This window comes from Chiloscyllium punctatum, chromosome 11 (genome assembly GCF_047496795.1).
Source record: "Chiloscyllium punctatum isolate Juve2018m chromosome 11, sChiPun1.3, whole genome shotgun sequence".
NCBI lineage: Eukaryota > Metazoa > Chordata > Chondrichthyes > Orectolobiformes > Hemiscylliidae > Chiloscyllium > Chiloscyllium punctatum.
Genome location: NC_092749.1, coordinates 65,310,802 through 65,329,179, shown reverse-complemented (window position 1 = coordinate 65,329,179; position 18,378 = coordinate 65,310,802). Strand labels below are relative to the sequence as shown.

The 18,378-nt window shown below is 39.1% G+C and overlaps 1 protein-coding gene across 3 annotated transcripts in view; it reads right to left on the bottom strand.

The window, feature by feature from the left end:
* Positions 1-18,378, bottom strand: part of LOC140483058 (coiled-coil domain-containing protein 85A-like) — a 720,436-nt gene that overhangs the window by 87,804 nt on the left and 614,254 nt on the right. Inside the window, exon 3 of one of the 3 annotated variants that reach the window (XM_072580971.1) lies at positions 5,825-5,851. The exons of the other annotated variants lie outside the window; for them this stretch is intronic. Within the exon in view, the coding sequence (XP_072437072.1) occupies positions 5,840-5,851 (12 nt within the window). The 3' untranslated portion in view covers positions 5,825-5,839. Of the gene's footprint in view, positions 1-5,824; positions 5,852-18,378 lie in introns of those variants that run through there. 3 annotated transcript variants of the gene reach the window in all.

The window sequence follows — 18,378 nt, the reverse complement described above, 5'->3', positions numbered from 1 at the left end:
GCCCGATAAAATGAATATTCTGCTGAGAAGTTACCCTACGCTATGATCCTTCCAAAATTCTCCATTTAAGTCACAGAATTCAGAAGATTAGTCTAATGCTTAAGTAGTTATTAAAACTGACCCCATACTTACTTCACACATAACCTGCTTTGCAGATTCTGAACTGCCACCTCTGGGATCTGACATCTCTTTGCAAGGTCTGGGCCCAGATCACCCCCTTCACTCATTAGGAGCTTATCAACCATCAACATCATCTTCCAAACCACTGCCTGGTCCCAATTCAGGTTGGGTAACACAGGGATCAAGATAAAAAGTGTTAACTACTGCTAAAGCACTTTTCAGATGAAGTTTGCCTGGATAAGACTGTCGAGGAGAAAGTGAGGACTGCAGATGCTGGAGATCAGAGCTGAAAAAGTGTTGCTGGAAAAGCGCAGCAGGTCAGGCAGCATCCAAGGAACAGGAGAATCGGCGTTTCGGGCATAAGCCCTTCTTCAGGAATGGATAAGACTGTCACAGGCTTCTATGGTAGCTAGGTGTGTGACTGCAAGCACCAACAGTATATCAATCTCCTCCCACTCACCTACCTCTCCTCTAAGGATACCAGCAGCTCTTCAACTTTCTCCTGCATCAGCTCCAGTCCTCTCTTCACCATGTTGTGAAGGCCCCTGCAGACAGCTGTCCTGGAGACCTGTGCTGAGGAACATTGAAGGGCATCATTGCCCCAACCCTGTCACCACAACTAATGCTGGCATGGCTACTGCAGTATCTCTCCCATGCCTGTGATATGTTTCCACACTGTGATCAACAGCCAGGCCCTGACTGCATATCTGTTTCCTCCCAGGTCAATCACCAAGACAGACTGATGGAACATCTGAGAAACATGAGAGTGCTGATGGATGAAGGAGACTGTGACAAATCAATTAATTAAAATTTTCAGTGTTGACATTTATTGGTAAGAGTATGAAAGGAAAAGAAGAAATAGACTTTATACAGACCTGCAATGACCTAATAGAATCATGGACCAGAATGAAGAAGTTAACTGGCCTGTTCATACATCCCTGTCATAAGAACAGTAATCAATCTCAATAATGGAACTTTAGACTCAACACATGAACAGACTTCCTGGAATTCTCCATCTCCATTAATGATGACCGACTTGACACTGACATTTTTTACAAACTCACCGACTCCCACAGCTACCTGGATTACACCTCTTCCCACCCTACCTCTTGCAAAAATGCCATCCCGTATTCCCAATTCCTCTGCCTCCTCCGGATCTGCTCCCAGGAGGACCAGTTCCACCACAGAACACACCAGATGGCCTCCTTCTATAGAGACTGCAATTTCCCTTCCCACATGGTTAAAGATGCCCTCCAACGCATCTCGTCCACATCCCGCACCTCCGCCCTCAGACCTCACCCCCCTCCCAACCGTAACAAGGACAGAACGCCCCTGGTGCTCACCTTCCACCCTACCAACCTTCGCATAAACCAAATCATCCGCCGACATTTCCGCCACCTCCAAAAAGACCCCACCACCAGGAATATATTTCCCTCCCCACCCCTTTCGCCTTCCGCAAAGACCGTTCCCTCCGTGATTACCTGGTCAGGTCCACGCCCCCCTACAACCCACCCTCCCATCCTGGCACTTTCCCCTGTTATCGCAGGAACTGTAAAACCTGCGCCCACACCTCCTCCCTCACCTCTATCCAAGGCCCTAAAGGAGCCTACTACATCCATCAAAGTTTTACTTGCACATCCACTAATATCATTTATTGTATCCATTGCTTCCAATGCAGTCTTCTCTACATTGGGGAGACTGGGCACCTCCTAGCAGAGCGCTTTAAGGAACATCCCCAGGACACCCACACCAATCAACCACACCGCCCCGTGGCCCAACATTTCAACTCCCCCTCCCACTCTGCCGAGGACATGGAGGTCCTGGGCCTCCTTCACCGCCGCTCCCTCACCACCAGACGCCTGAAGGAAGAACGCCTCATCTTCTGCCTTGGAACACTTCAACCCCAGGGCATCCATGTGGACTTTAACAGTTTCCTCATTTCACCTTCCCCCACCTCACCCGAGTTCCAAACTTCCAGCTCAGTAACTGTCCCCATGACTTGTCCGGACTTGTCCTACCTGCCTATCTCCTTTTCCACCTATCCACTCCACCCTCTCCTCCTTGACCTATCACCTTCATCCCCTCCCCCACTCACCCATTGTACTCTATGCTACTTTCTCCCTACCCCCACCCTCCTCGAGCTTATCTCTCCACACTTCAGGCTCACTGCCTTTGCCCGAAACGTCGATTTCTCTACTCTTTGGATGCTGCCTGAACTGCTGTGCTCTTCCAGCATCACTAATCCAGAACACAAACAGACTGTCAATCAGACAGCTTTGTTCAAACCAGAATTGATTTGAAAACAATTTAAATCATTTTCTTCATTCTAATATCAACTTTAGCTAAATAATCAAAACCAGGTCCATCACAAGTTCCATATATGCTTTGCTTGTTCTAAGATCGATGCAAATATCCATTATCCTGAAATATTTGCAAGAATCTGAAAAAAAAACTCGAAAAAGATTTTGCCCACTTCATCGGCTTTTCACGTTTTTTAAAAATTACAGGTATCCCCTGCTATCCAAAAGTACAGCATTCCTATTAAACCTTTCCTAAGCCGAAATGGCATTAAGCAAAGAAGCATTAATTTATCTTGGAAAAATGTTGCTTTTTTTTGTAAAAGCAAAAATCCTCTTAGGATTTCTTTCAGTTAGCGCAAACAGTTACAAATGTAGATCTTTTGTAAAAGCAAAGTGGCGTAAAGCAGACTTTTGAAAAGTGGGGGATATTTGTATTATTATATTTCAAGAACATTTCAACAAATAAAATTCAAAAAGTTTTTTAAAATGTATTCTAAAGCATAATGTATTCATATGAGGTTATAAATATATACCTTAAAGATGTTTTGATCTGTTAGTAAACTCATTTGCCCCAAAGACAGCAAACAATAAGCAATTCATTAGCTTGTTCTAGTAATCAATAAACATTTCACACTTATTGTATTGGCAAGTCTTTGAATCTGTTATGGTTGTGAAAAAAGAATGATAAAATACAGAGATATCCAAAGGGAAACTTGCAAAGTGTTAAAAGAAGAGGCGAAGAGGGCATTGGTTGCATCTGAGAGGAGAAATGCTGGTAAGTTGTTAAAGGTTATCTTTTTTAAATCAAGTCAGATAACGTATTGATGTGAAGAAGCAAACATGTCATTTGTCAAGTATAGCTACCTGAAGATAAATCATTCTAATTGAAGTCAGTGATTCTAATTATAATTGACATACAATCTTTTTTTGTTTTACTTATCTTACCAAGTATTTGGCCAACCTTCTGAGATATGAGAGCAGCACATGTGTGTAAGGCACATATATTGTATTCGAACTACAAGGTAACAGGAGTAATATACCTTAATCAATGATTTGATTTAATTTATTATTGATACATGTATCAAGATACACAGTGAAAAGTATTGTTTTGTGAGCTAATCAGGCAAATCATACCTTACGTAAGTACAACAGGGTAATAGAACAGAATGCAGAATATAGTGTTACAGGTGCAGAGAAAGATCAACTCTGATATACAAGAGGTCCATTCATACATCTGATAACAGCGGGGAAGAAGCTGTTCCTAAATCTGTTGGTACCTCTTTTTCAAACTTTTGTATCTTCTGCCTGTTGGAAGAGGATGGAAGAGAGTATAACCAGGGTGGGAGGGAACTTGGCTGCTTTACCGAGGCAGTGGGAAGTATAGACGGAGTCAATGGAAGGAAGGCTGGTTTCATGATGGACTGGACCACATTCACAACTCTCTGTAATTTCTTGCAGTCTTGGACAGAGCAGTTGCCATACCAAACTGTGGTGCAAGATGCTGTCCATGGTACATCTATAAAAATTTGTAAGAGTCATTGTGGAGTCATATGCTATCCTGAGTAGCAACCAAACACATTATCACACAACTCAGTGAATAAGCAATAAAGATTAATGTTGTTATTTTGTTTCCATCAATTAATCTGCTGTTTGCTTCTATTTACTTATTCATGGTCTCATTAATATTGATAGCTACAGGATGACTGAGAATATATTGCAAAAGAATTTCTGTACAAGAAGGTTAAAGCAATCTTGTGCCTTTTCCAAGGTTACATTGAATCATCAATCTAACAACATAATTTATATTTTTAAATTGGAGTTTTTTTTGAATTTTGTAATGTCCTTGAAAAAAAATTCTTAGACTTTTCTAACAGCTGCTAATGGTTTTTTAAGTATCAAAACACTTTACAGTAAAAAAATTTATTAAATGTATTAATTCAGAAGATTTATTTTCCTATTATTTTGATTTACCTAGAGCTACAATACATATTGTATCATAAGAGTAATTAATGCAAAGATTCATAGGAATTGCCAATGAAGATAGCTGACTCGGTTAACGTGACTTCAATGTTACACTCTAATATTAAATATTGATAAATATATTTTGAATTTAAAAGCGAAAGTACATTGAACTGCATTAGGAATAAGCAGTAAAATTAAATCTATGCTGGTTGAAAGGTGATCAATTCATAAATATCTAAAATTTTAATCAGTTTGGTCCTGCCTCCCTTTTGAAGCAAACTGCAGTTGGCTAATATCAATGGAGGAAGTTAACATTTTAAACTGCTTCAAACAGTCAATATTAAAGGGTGAGCAAACTTTTTAATAAAACCAGAGCAGAGTAGGAGGAAAACGCCAGAGGTTTAAAAGAAAAAAAGAAAGGATGTACAGAGCAACCTTTAAACCATAATATAGAAAGAAGCATTATACAAGTTATATTTGAAAAACAAAGTATGCATAAGGATCCAAGATAGTGAAAGGTGCACCCAAAGCAGAAGCAAACTTGATATGAGATATTACAATCCGTAAAAAGTTTTGAAATAAAATAGGATATGCTGATAAAACAGTGAGGTATGAAAAGAGAGAGATAAAAAGAATTGGATAACATCAAGGGAATAAGATCCCCCACTACAATTATACAGTTCACTTCAAGTATCAAACTTTCCTCCCCTCCCCTCCTTAGGAGGTTACTGATGAACCGAAAGTGATGGAGCCTATGTAATAGGGTGAGAATTCTTCTCTATCTTGTGCCAAGGGTTTGTTTCCATTGTGATTGATAATAGTTCCAATAAAAAGATGCAAATGAAAATTGACCTTTGGCTTATAATCAATTGTTTATTTTAATTCCTGTTTCATAGTGGTGTTTGCACCGAATATCTTGCCAATTGTAGGCAGAACATCTGGTTCTTCAAAATTCCCTTCTTCAGGTAAAACAACCTTAGGCATCAGAGAATGCTGCTGTTATTCAAGGGTAGATTGCCTTCCCACTTCTTCACCAATATTCCAATTTTGGATTCTCATATTCCATGTTCAATGAATTTGCATCCAATTATATTCATGCCTGTTAAACCAATACCGGCAAGAATATTATCAATTAAATTTGCAAGACAGTTTTGGCCTATTGCCCTTTATCCTTAAAAGAAAGTTTTACCCGCTTAAATTCGAGAAAGTTAAATATTTAATGAATCAAGGGAATTCTGACACCAACACCTTATATTTTCTTTACACCAATGGGAATGTGGTACACAGTGTCATTAATCAAAAGAATGCAAATACCTACACTTGTTCTCTCCAGTCTGCAATGGGCTTTGCTTCTAATTAGCTGCATTGTGCAGATTTAAACAGCAATAGGATCACCAACCAGAAACATCCACCAGAGACAAGGTCTTTTCCATAATAAGCCATAAATCAAGATGAGTTCAGAGGTAGATCTAATTGAATTATAATAGTCAAATCGATTTAAGTGAATTTTAAATTCAAAGTAAACAAATAGAAGTAACAACGTTGTTCAAAGGCTGACAAATCTTAACAGTAGAAATCCTGTGTGACCAGACTAGAGTTAAGCTCTTCTTGAATTTACTCAAGTGCTCAGTTTGTCTTTCATTCCAGACATGGGACCATCATTCTATTTTGACCCCTACACTTTCTTGTTCACTTTTTTCTCCCCTCCTTCCAGGATTCTCTCTCCCATATCATCCCTCCTTTCACAACTCCCCTCTCAGATACTGTGCCCTTGCAATTCTCTCCCCATCCCCCCTCATTTGATGTTCCTGCTTTTTCTCCGTCCCCCAAGGCATGACTCCAAGATAAGCAACATTTTCACTCTGTGCCTTTCTTGTCATTCTCTAGCAGAGTCATCAAAGCACTCAGCGTTGACTTATTATGAACAGAAATCCAAATTGCCTCATCCCATTCTATCATCAAAATCTTTTTGAAGCTAACAATGTCAATCTCCTTCCTGTCTAACTCATCCCACCCAGTGCTGACCATGTGAAATCTCTCAGTGGATCTGCTCTCATCCCCTCTCTATAAATCTCTCTCCAGAAGGTCTACTTACTTACAAACAGGATCCTTGCCATCCATGAACTTATTATGGGTGATTGCATCAACATCATGGACTAAGTATCTGTCAATTTGTGATCCTGTCTCCATATTGGCAGTGTCTGTCCACAGTACTGTCATCCCAAGGACGCTGTCACAGTTATAACATTGACAAAACCTACAGAAGCAGGCCTGAGATAGCAATGGAGATGAATGAATATTGGAGCCTGCAGCTAAGTAAGCTCTCCTCTGTCCACTAAGACACCAGCCAATCCCTCAAAGTGTTTCTAAAACCCATTATCCTCACCTCTTTCCCCATTCCACCATCTACAACCCAAACCTCCTCCATACCATGCATATCCCATCCACTAACCTCATTTCCCTCTATAGCACCCATATTCCCTCGACATATTCAATTCCTCCTCTATAACACATATGCTTCTCCATGCTATCATTTGCTCTCAAGACAACCCATGCCACCTCTACACTTCCCATGCAATCTTCATAGCCACTTGTCCATTGTTCACCAGGTAAAGAACCACAAAAACCTATAATATCACTGTAAAATCTTTGAAATGCTTGAAAAACTACTAAATTAAACAAAATTCATTCAGAAATAATTTTTATGAGCTATGACGAGTATTACATTTCTTTGAAATGGATTTATAAATCGATGTTTGTTTATTTTGATAGGTTTATGAACACTTCATAAATTTCCCACTTTTTTCGGTGGCTGATGTATTCTGCCCATAGTAGATCATGGAAGAGTGCTTCAAAGGCTCACCAGATACCTTTGTTTTATATCAAGCTGAAAATAATTCTCTGTTTCCAAATGACACATTGAAGCCAAGTTTCCAATAATTCTGAAATGGGGGAGAGCTCTGTATTCATTGGATCAAGGAGTCTAATGTATGTGGATAAACACATAATGTTGCTCAATTTGATTGTCACTTGTCTTTTACTGACAGAACCCTATGATCAATACATTAAAAACATTTTCATATTTCATACAGTATAATAATCGGAGTTGACAAAAAAAAGGTTCTTGCTCCACAAGATGATTTCCCCAGATTCTCTTTTTTGAGACAATGTGAACTACGTATTTTATGAATATCGACCGAAATCTATTAAGCAGTGAGGGAGGAGATCAAAAATATTCACCTCTGCAATGGAGTAGGGAGGTTTGTTGACTGTAGAGTCACTGTCACTTATCAAAGGCCAATAAAAATCTCATATAGTGGAAAATGGGGCAGGAATGAGAAACGTGATCCTACTCAGCATTTTTAAAATCTCTCTTTTTCTATTCTAATGCATGCAGACGCATGAGAGTTTAAGCACATGGTCTTAGTGGACTTTACCCTTAATGTAGCCTCTCCACTGGGTACATTTTCAACCAGTTGTCCCATTAGAACAGCAGTTTGGCCGTTATCATCAGATTAAACTTTCACCTGACCCTTACTCCGCTATAATTTTCTTTATCCATGAACATCTAGTTATGGATCAGGCCAAACCCTCTTAAATGTATTCAAAACATAGTTTAGACTGTAACATTTTCTCATTTTAAAGTTTAGTGTAAGTTGTTGCGTTCTAAATGTATTTCGTTTTGTCAAACTACATTTGGTTAAGCAAAACAGACTTTATTTTTACATTCTGGTTAAAATACAGACAACATTAAAAAGAAATGAATTAGCTTAAGTGTAACTCTATGTTTAATGCTTAACAAAATAATAGATATATTAACTGCTACTAATTAACTGTTCTAATATAGTAACATCTCATAAACACACCCTTGGCAAAGGCAAGATCAGTAAAACAGCTTCTACATCCAACTTCAAAATGCCAACAGTTGTTGAGAAACTAAAACTAAAAATCCTGGTTCTGTGGGAGCTTGGCCCACCCTTTCAGGCTACTTCTATTGTTCCAACTTTAAAAAAAAACACTCAAGGCTTCACAAGCTGTTTACTGGATTCAAATAGACAGCTTAATGCCTCTGTCTTAAAACCTCTCTTCAAAAAAAGGACAAAATATACCTCTTAAGGCCAAAATATTGTCACAATCTCACTTTCTTCCAGCTCTCTCATCCTTCTTTCACTACTACCTTCACATGTATAATAAATACTGAAATGTCTTCATTATTCCTCATTAGTGTCTGTATTGAAAGACTTTTCATCCTTGGAGTTTTTGACCTTAACTCATTAACTTTCTCTTTCCTCTGAGTTTACTGTGCCTTGTTCTCCCTAAGTCTCTCCCTTGGTTAACCATATTCACAACCACTCATTTGGCCTTGCCATGCTACAAGGTGTTGATTATCCTGTCATAGCATTTACAGATAAAACTAACTCTGATCACATCTTTGCATCGCACTAGACCAACATCTGGTATATCTCTACCTCTTTTTGTGTCCACCCCTGGAAAATCCTACCAGCAATTCAGGACAATAGCAATTTTAAAATCAAAGACATTTAGCTTCTGGTTTTCCACTTGCCACAACACTTTTGCAGCTGCTGATTTACTCAAACATGCACCTCCTTTTAGGTCCTAATTATTATTATTATTATTATTATTATGTTATAATATTGTTTCTCTCACCCTAACCATTTCCCACTACACCCTTAATCAATGGGATCAAAAATAGTAATGTGGGCACAGTTAGGACACTCTCACATTGAAAGAATCACATGATTACATGGACATGAACACACGACGAAGATAGGTTAGGTGTATCTGTCAGTACCATGTATAGTAGTATTTCATTTTAATGTATAATAAAATACTGTTACTTTGAAGTCTCAGCCTGAACACAGTTCTTGACCTTGTCTTCTCCTTACAGACTGTAAAGAACCTGAACTTACAATGTGGCATCAAACCACAAGAGAAAAAAGGTTCACACCTGGTTTAGCCATGTACTGTCAAATCTGACCGGACCATATAGAACACTATCAGGTCCTACTCTCATCTGCTGAAATTGCTCTACATTCCAAGATCATTCTGGCAGATAAACAGAATCTCCGATTATTTTTCTCTTCAGTGAGCCATGTTTACCCACCTCTCTGGCCTGTCCTATCCACATTCACCTACCAGTCCAAGCAGTTCATGGACCCCTTTGTTGGATCAGCTTAGCTGCCTCTGTCCTATCTCTCCCTTCTCCTAGCCCATCTGGCACAAAATTTCTCTACTCATCCCCCTTTAATCCTGAGTTCACATCTTTCCAATTTCTCTGCCATGCCCTGACTAAGCACATTGTGCGCATGACACCTTTCTCCTGCTTCCTCCATTTCATTTCTACTAAACTGTTGACTATTGAACTTTCCCCCTTGGTCCATATGTTAGCTATGTGACCCTCTTTCCTTTACATCTGCTATCTTCATCCCTCTCTTCAAAAATGTAACTGTAGACACCACCAACCTTGCAAAGTACCATCTTATCTCCAATCTTCCTTTCCTCTCCAAAGTCCTTGAGCATTGTTATCTCCCAAATTTGTCCCCAACTTTTCCAGAACTCCATGTTTGAATCCTTCCAATTGTGTTTCTGTCGCAAAATGGCTCATACCAAAATCTCAAACATGTGACTGTGATGAAGGTAAAATTTCCCTCCTTGTCTTCTCAATCTGCTTGCAGTCTTTAAAACGATTGACTACATTATCCATCTCCAGTTCCTCTCCATCATTGTTGAGTGGGATAGGACTGCTCTCACCTACTTTCAATCCTATCTATTGAATTGTAGCCAGAGAATAATTTCCAATGTTTTCTCTTCCTATTACCTCTGATGTCCCCAGGGATCTATCCTTGGTTCCCTCGTATTTCTTACCTATGTCCTACCCCTTACTAACAAATATGGTGTCAGTTTTCTAATGTATCCTGGTGATCCCCATTTCAACCTCACAAAGAACCTTTCATGGCTCAATGTTTTTAAGCAATCTAATATCCAGTCGAAATTTCATCTAATTAATTGTTGGGTAAACTTAAGTAACTGTTTTCAGTTCCTTTTCTCTCTCTACCTACAAACTCTCTCTCTCTGGCAAAGGTCTGAAATTAAGTCATATTCACAACCTGGTGTATATTCAACCCCAATATGAGTTCCAACCTCAATTTCATGTAATCACTAAGAATTTCTATTTCTACCTCCTTGATTTTGTCTGACTTTGTTCCTGTTCCAGCTCATCTGCTGCTGAAAAGCACATTCCTGCCTTTGTTACTGCATTATTCTAAAATATTCCTGGATGGTTCTTCCAGATTTTACCTTCTGTAACCATAAGGTGATCCATAAAAGTCATTGTCCATGTCCACCAGAATGGGTTCAGTTATCACCCATGTTCATAGTCACCTACATTGAATTCCATCAAGCAACATTTTGATTTTGACATTCTTATCTCCCTTGCTTTCAAATCTTCCATGGTCTTGCCCCAAATCTTGGTAATCTCCTGAGCCTCACACCCACCGAGACATCTGCAATCTTTTAGTTCTGGCCTACTGAACATTGCCAGTTTCAATCATTCTAGCACCAGTGGCTGTACCTTCAGTTGCTTAAGTCCTACGCTTAGGGATAACCTTCCTACACTTCCCTGCTTTCATACTTCCTCTATATCTCTTTGACCAAATTTCCTGCATCTTGATTTAATTTCCCTTTATGCCACTCAATGGCTTGTTTATTCTATGTGAAGGACACTGAGATGTTTATTACATTAAAGGTATTACCTCAACAAAAGTTACTGTTGTTTCTGAAGGCAGGGCTGAATAAAGCCACCAAGTTAGTGCAATATGTCTTTCTTAAACTGACAAAGTAAAATTTATTGAAGTCAATAAATTTCCAGTCAGTTCCCATATCATTCAATAACCTTTGTGTGAGATAGACTAGAAAATCAAATTTAATGGAAAAAGTGCAGTATCTACATATGAAGGAACTCACTTTAAAATCCAGCCAGCTATTAAATTATAATGTTTATTGCATTGGAAAGCAATTTCCTTTTAAGCTCAAGATTCCATTTAACTTCAAACATTATCTGTTTAAAGAATCATCGACTGCTTTGATTTATATTATTGCAAGCAAGAACTATTTCTTAAGAATGCACTGGCAATATATATTCTATTCAATCATATGTACCTTGTAAAACACCATTGCTAGACATGCGGCCCAAACACTTGTTTTTTAAAATATTTCTACATCTTGTCAAAGTGCAGTGTGTTGGAGACCATCTTTCTATAATGTTTGATAACGTCAAGCACTCCTCAGCCAACTATAAAATGGATCAAACACAAAGAACTATTCTCCCTACATTGCATTAATCTTTGCTTAGAAGAACTCTGGAATTTCTCACATAGCTATTCTAATGAACCTTTCAGAGTATCAAAGTCAACTTAATGCAGTTCAGACCCAAATGAAGTTTTGCTCAGTGGGGTTACATCCAGTCAGGTATGGATGGGGAAAGTACAAAATATTTTGTATAAGGGGAGGCAATGACCTAGTGGTTAGATTAGATTACTTACAGTGTGGAAACAGGCCCTTCGGCCCAACAAGTCCACACCGACCCGCCGAAGCACAACCCACCCAGACCCATTCCCCTACACCTAACACTATGGGCAATTTAGCATGGCCAATTCACCTGACCTGCACATTTTTGGATTGTGGGAGGAAACCGGAGCACCCGGAGGAAACCCACACAGACACGGGGAGAATATGCAAACTCCACACAGAGAGTCTCCTGAGGCGGGAATTGAACCCGGGTCTCTGGTGCTGTGAGGCAGCAGTGCTAACCACTGTGCCACCATGCTTGAATGTTAATCCAGAAACTCAGCTAAGATTCTGGGGACCCAACTTCAAATCTTGCAATCGCAATTGGTGGATTTGAATTCAACACAGAATCTGGAGTTCAACATCTAATGATGACCATCAAACCATGAATTGTTAATTGCTGGAAAATCCACCTGGTTCACTAATGCCCTTTAGGGAAGGAAATCTGCCATTCTTACCTGGTCTGTGTTCTTCCAGCCTCCTGCCTGTCTACTTTGGATTCCAGCATTTGCAAGTTTTTTTGTATCTATCCTTACCTGGTTTCGCCCACATGTGACTCCAGACCCACAACAATGTGATTGACTCTTCACTACCCCTTGGGTAATTAGGGATGGGCAATAAAAGCTGGCCTAGCCAGAGATGCCCACATCCTGTGAGTGAACGAAAAAGACAATAAAGTGTTGAAAATTTCAACAGATCAGGCAGCATCTGTGCAGAGAAGCTGGTTTAACACTTCAAATTGGAATCATAGAGAAATAGAAATGTCAGTGTTTGTGAGCTACAGGAAGGGAGTTTTGGGGGGCAGAAGGAGGAGGAAGAAGAAAGATGAAAATGATAGAGTGGCGACCAAGGGAGATTAAGTAACAAAAGATTTAATGATAGAATCAGAAAAGAGAATGAACATAGTGAGGAAATAAAAGTTGTGTTCAAATAAGGCATGGATTGATACATACAAAGCATTTGAATGCAATGTTAAAAAATGAAACGAAATGAAAATCAGCCCAACAAACAAAAAGGGGGAAAACGTGCATGGAACAAGACAGAACAGAGCTAGACATATATGCTTGCAGAACGTGATGCTGCATTGAGCATCACTGGAAAACTGTAACAGGCCATGGTCAGAAAGGTCAGCAGTGGAGCCATATGGAGAATGAAAGTAAGAAGCAAATGGATGGTCAAGCTCATGATTGCAGACAGAATGGAGGTATTCCATTAGGCGGCCACCCAGATGGTTGATCTCTTCCACTTTGCAGAAAATCAAATTGTATCTGGCAAATGCTGGATTATATATTGGAAGAGATAGAAGTAAATCCATTTTTTACACTGAAGGAATATTTGTGAGAATGGAAGCAGTTAAATGGCAAGTGTAGCATCTCCTTTACTTGGACAGATTGATGCTATATAGGAAAAGAGAGGGTGTTGTGTGTGTTTGAGGAGTACATCCTGGTGATGCAGAAGAAATGGTCCTTATGGAATGCTGAAAGTGGGTGTAAGGGAATAAGTATTTGGTGATGGAATCATGCTGAAGTTGGCAGTGATGAGGGAAGATGACCTGTTGAATACACAGGCTGTTGGGATGGAAGGTGAGAACAAGGGGAACCGTATTATCTTCCTAAGTTTGGAAAATAAAATTTTATAGCATTTATAAACCACCCTTAATTGCCCAGAGGACAGTAAGAGTCAATTACACTGCTGTGCAGTTTGAATCACATGTAGGCCAGACCTGGTACGAATGGCAGATTTTCTTCCCTAAAGAATATTAGTGAACCAGATTTTATGTTCTAACAAGCAACAATGGTTTCATGGTATCATTAGACCCTTAATTCCAGACTCTTTATCTGTCTTGGTGGGATTTCAACCCAGATCCCCAGAACATTGGTTGAGTTTCTGAATTAATAATATGATAATACGACTAGGCCCATTGCCTCCCCATTGTATGAGACCATGGATCTGAATGAGTTAATGCTCATGTTACATTGAACTCTATCCAATCTGATGTCACACAGTTTAGGTGTAAACAGTTAAGTGCTGTATGAGTCTCTGAATTGAGATGTCTTCTGTTCAGTTCCAGAAAATTCTTTGTAATTTAAACTGTGCCAGCAGCAAAGAGGCGGTTTCAGCATTCTCAAGACAAACCCTCACCAAGAATTGGTGAAGAGATGCAAGAATAACAGGTGAGTTCAGGAAAGAGGAAAATCCAGCCAGATTGACAAAAGGACAGAGGCCTTATGGTGAAGACAACATTTTGGGGAGCAAGGGAGGCTCCAGGAGTGAAGTCACACAAAAGAAAGAGGAGAAGAAATGTTACAAAAATAGCATAAAGTTCAGAAAGGGTGACAAGGAGATATTCTCAAGTCTCAATAATGAGCATTGCTACCACTATATATACATATACTCCATAATACACAGATGCAAGGGGTAGTGAAATGCCCAGCTGCAGAGGCTGCAGTATCAGGCAAGTTTCAGAACTTATTTAAGATGAAAGAAAGGAAACTTGGGCAAATAGTTGAACAAAAGAAGAAAAGTAAAAAGGAACTTAATATTTAAATGAAACCATAATTTTGATGAGAAAATTTCTAAAGGCCACAGTCAAAGAACTTATTTAAAAAGCTGTACAGAAGCAAATTGCATTGCCTTGTGCTTTAGTTCATTAAACGTGAAAAAATATAAACTTTATCCACGAAGGAGTGAGAAAATTCAATTTTAATGCAAAAGGTGAGAAATCCTGAAAAATGACGAGAAGCCAGCATTTTGATTGTTAAAAATGGTGGGAAAAAGTAAGCAGAAAAGAGAGCATTACAATGAATCAGAATTGAAAAACTTGAAAGCAGTAAATCATTACAGAACAGCCAGTTAACAGAATGTATAACCAAAATAGAAATTTCTGGTGAAACTCAGAAGGCCTGACAGCATCTGTGGTAAGAAAGCAAAATCAATATTTCGAATCAGGTGACTCTTCACAGAACCACACTCAAAATGTTAACTCTGTTTTCTTCCCACAGATGCTGCCAGGCCTATAAGTTTTGCCAGCAATTTCTATTTCGTGTTTCAGATCTCTAGCATTTGCAGTTATTTGTTTTATTATAACAGAATATAGAAGCTTTCATAAAGAATTAAATGCAGTAATGTGAGAATAGAGTTCAAAGATGAAGAAATTACCACAACATTGCTGTACTAACAGGTGCATTGATCTTTGAACACAGAGTCGCAGATAGACCGGGTGGTGAAGAAGGCATTTAGTACACTTGCCTTCACTGGTCAAAACAGTGAGTGTAGGAATTGGGACATCCACAGATGCCTAACAGACAAACAATGCGAAGAGGTCATGCCACAACCTAACTCACTACCATGCTACCTTATACAAAAAGATCTTGGAACTGACAGCCAGACTTCTTCGAACAGCCAATTCATGACAGCCCATAAACTGACAGTCACGCTAAGACAACAACTTGCCAGGATAAAAAACCCTATACCCATCATGTGCAAGACAAACATAATTTACAAGATTCCATGCAAAGATTGCATGAAAGACTATATAGGGCAAACAGGCACTCAACTAGCAATCCGCATACACGAACACCAACTAGCCACTAAACGCCATGATCACCTGTCCCTAGTAGCCATACACACAGATGACAAGGACCACAAATTTGAATGGGACAACACAATGATCAAAGAACAAGCTAAACAGAGGACAGTCAGAGTATTTCTAGAAGCATGGCACTCATCCACGAACTCTTGCCAACAAACACATCAACCTAGACCCAATAGACCAGCCACTGCAACAAACTGGCAACCAGCAGGAACGGAACCAAACAAATTCCAGAAGATAAAGTACAACAGTGTTTCACAGGAGGCTCCAAAGCACTGAAGATGTTACCCAGACAGGAGACAAAATGTCTTCCTAGCTTGGCGAACATACCTACAACCATGGCAACCAGCTCCTGAGCTACAAATCTTTATGCAAACCTTGAAGACAAAGGTTTAACAGAAGAATTCAGCTTTGAGGGTAATCCACAGATAATTTCATTAGTAACTTTTAAAGATTAGTTGAAAACTGTGACTACAAAGCTTTGATATCAAAAATCACAAGAGACAGAATTACTGATGGAATTCTTGATTTAACTCTTTCAGATTCTTGCGGTCCAAGGAGATTAAACTTTGGAGAAAGCTATTCAAATTGTGCTGAAAATAGAAGCCAGTAAGATTCACAGACAGGTCCTGAGGGGAGAGAAGAGCTACCCTACCTCAGGAAAGCAATATAGTCTATGCATTCTATAAAATGTAGACATTTCCACGAGGCACATGATAAACCAGCAGATAGTAATCCAAACGGCCGGTGTTAAGAGTAAGTGTCAGTGCTGTGACACAGTAAGGCCTCACAAGCACAGACAATGACAAGTCATTACAAAGGAATGCTAAGTTGGTAAATACATTAGATGTGAGAAGTAAGACACTCTTTTAGAGCAGTGGAAATACAAAGTCTACGCAGTAGAGTATCCACAACCATTTGAACAAATTCTCACATAAAACAATATACATTAATTAGGTAAGAATTCAGACTCATTTAAGAAGAAATTACAGTGATAAACAAAAGAAGTGATTCAACCAACTCGACTTTCATAGAGCTTATTTATGTAAATTAACATTTTGTTAATTTTAAGCTTGCTACAGGAACAACTGTCACTATCCTATCAAATTAGATACCAAGGCTGAAAAAATTGAGATTACAGTCTACAAAGTGTAACTACAGGGTGGAACAATGCCTCATATGAATATGGGGCAGCACGGTGGCTCACTGCTGCCTCACAGTGTCAGGGATTCGAGTTCAATTCCAGCCTCAGGGACTGTGTGGAGTTTGTACATTCTCCTCGTGTCTGCTTGGGTTTCCTCTGGATGCTCCAGCTTCCTCACACAGTCCAAAGATGTGATGGTTTATTAGGTGAATTATCCAAAGAAATGCAAGGTTACAATGATATGGTAGGGAGGTGCATTGGAATGTTTTTGAAGGGGGTTGTATGGACTCAATGGGTTGAATGGCCTGCTTCCACATTATAGGAATTCTATGATTCTATGAAAAGTATGCTACAAATAACATTGCAACTCAAAGAGTGTGCAAGAGTTGAAAACATGCATGTGGTCCACCAACAACACTCCTCACCTTTGAGCCTACAAAGCTTGTCCTGACCTCCACATTCATGCTGTAGTAGAAGGAGTTCAGCTAGAGTCAAGAAAACAACTTGCTGTTCAGAGTCAAATTGTTGTTAACCAACTTTTCCATTCCCCATTCAAGCCGTGCTTGCTGTTTTATATTGACTGCTGGCCAAGTAAGGCCTTGGTTTTAAAATTCTTTCAATAACAAAAATTGCTGAAAAAGCTCAGCAGGTGTGGCAGCATCTGTGGAGAGAAATCAGAGTTAACATTTTGTATCCAGGGGGTTTCAGTTCTGAGGATGAGTCACTGGAACCAAAACGTTAACTCTGCTTTCTCTCTACAGATGCTGCCAGACATGCTGAGCTTTGCCAGCAATTGCTGTTTTTATGCCCAATTTCCAGCATCTGCAGTTCTTTCATTTTTAAAAAAAAAAATCTTATCCTTGTATTAAATCCCTCCATGCTTTTGCTCCACTATTTGTCTGGAAGTGTCTGCGATTGTTGCAATCATCCTATAATGTGGGCTTGTATGAGAACCCAACCATCGCATTATTGGAGGATCTGCATTCCTCTAATTCAAGTGCTTTACATATTTCCAACCTCTATTGCTCCACTATTGATGGTGGTGCCTTCAGCTGCCCTGGTCACAAACTCTGAAATTCCCTCCTTGCATTCATTTGCCTCTCTATCTCATTTTCCTCTTTTAGGATATTTCTTACTACTTACTTTTCAGTCCAAATGCTTGGTTATCTGATCTAATATTTCCTTTATGGATAGATAGCATATTTTGTTTGATCTTGCTCCAATGATGTGTTTTGGAACGTAGCATTTGATTAACCATGCTACACAAATGAACATTTTTATTATTGTTAGGGGTGCTTAATCAGGCTGACCTTGTTTATGGCAAATATCATTCAGGTCCATGTCAAGTTGGTGAACTCAAAAATTCAGGTTCTTGAGGTAATAATTTTGAGCCTCATTACATTTAATTAAATTCTGCCAGCTATGTCACAGCAGAATAAAAAAAATTCCATCATTCATGGATCATATCTTATTAAGTCGAGGACATGTACTTCTTGAGTTTGTCACTTTCTTATCAAATATTCCTGAGTACTCAGTACTATTGCAAAAAGATGGTTGCATGTGAATCTCATTAATGTAATTAGATATTCATAAATTCAAAGGCTTGCTGAAATATTCCCAGAGGATTTGCACAATAATTAAATCTGTGGCAATAAAAGAACAACGTACACTCA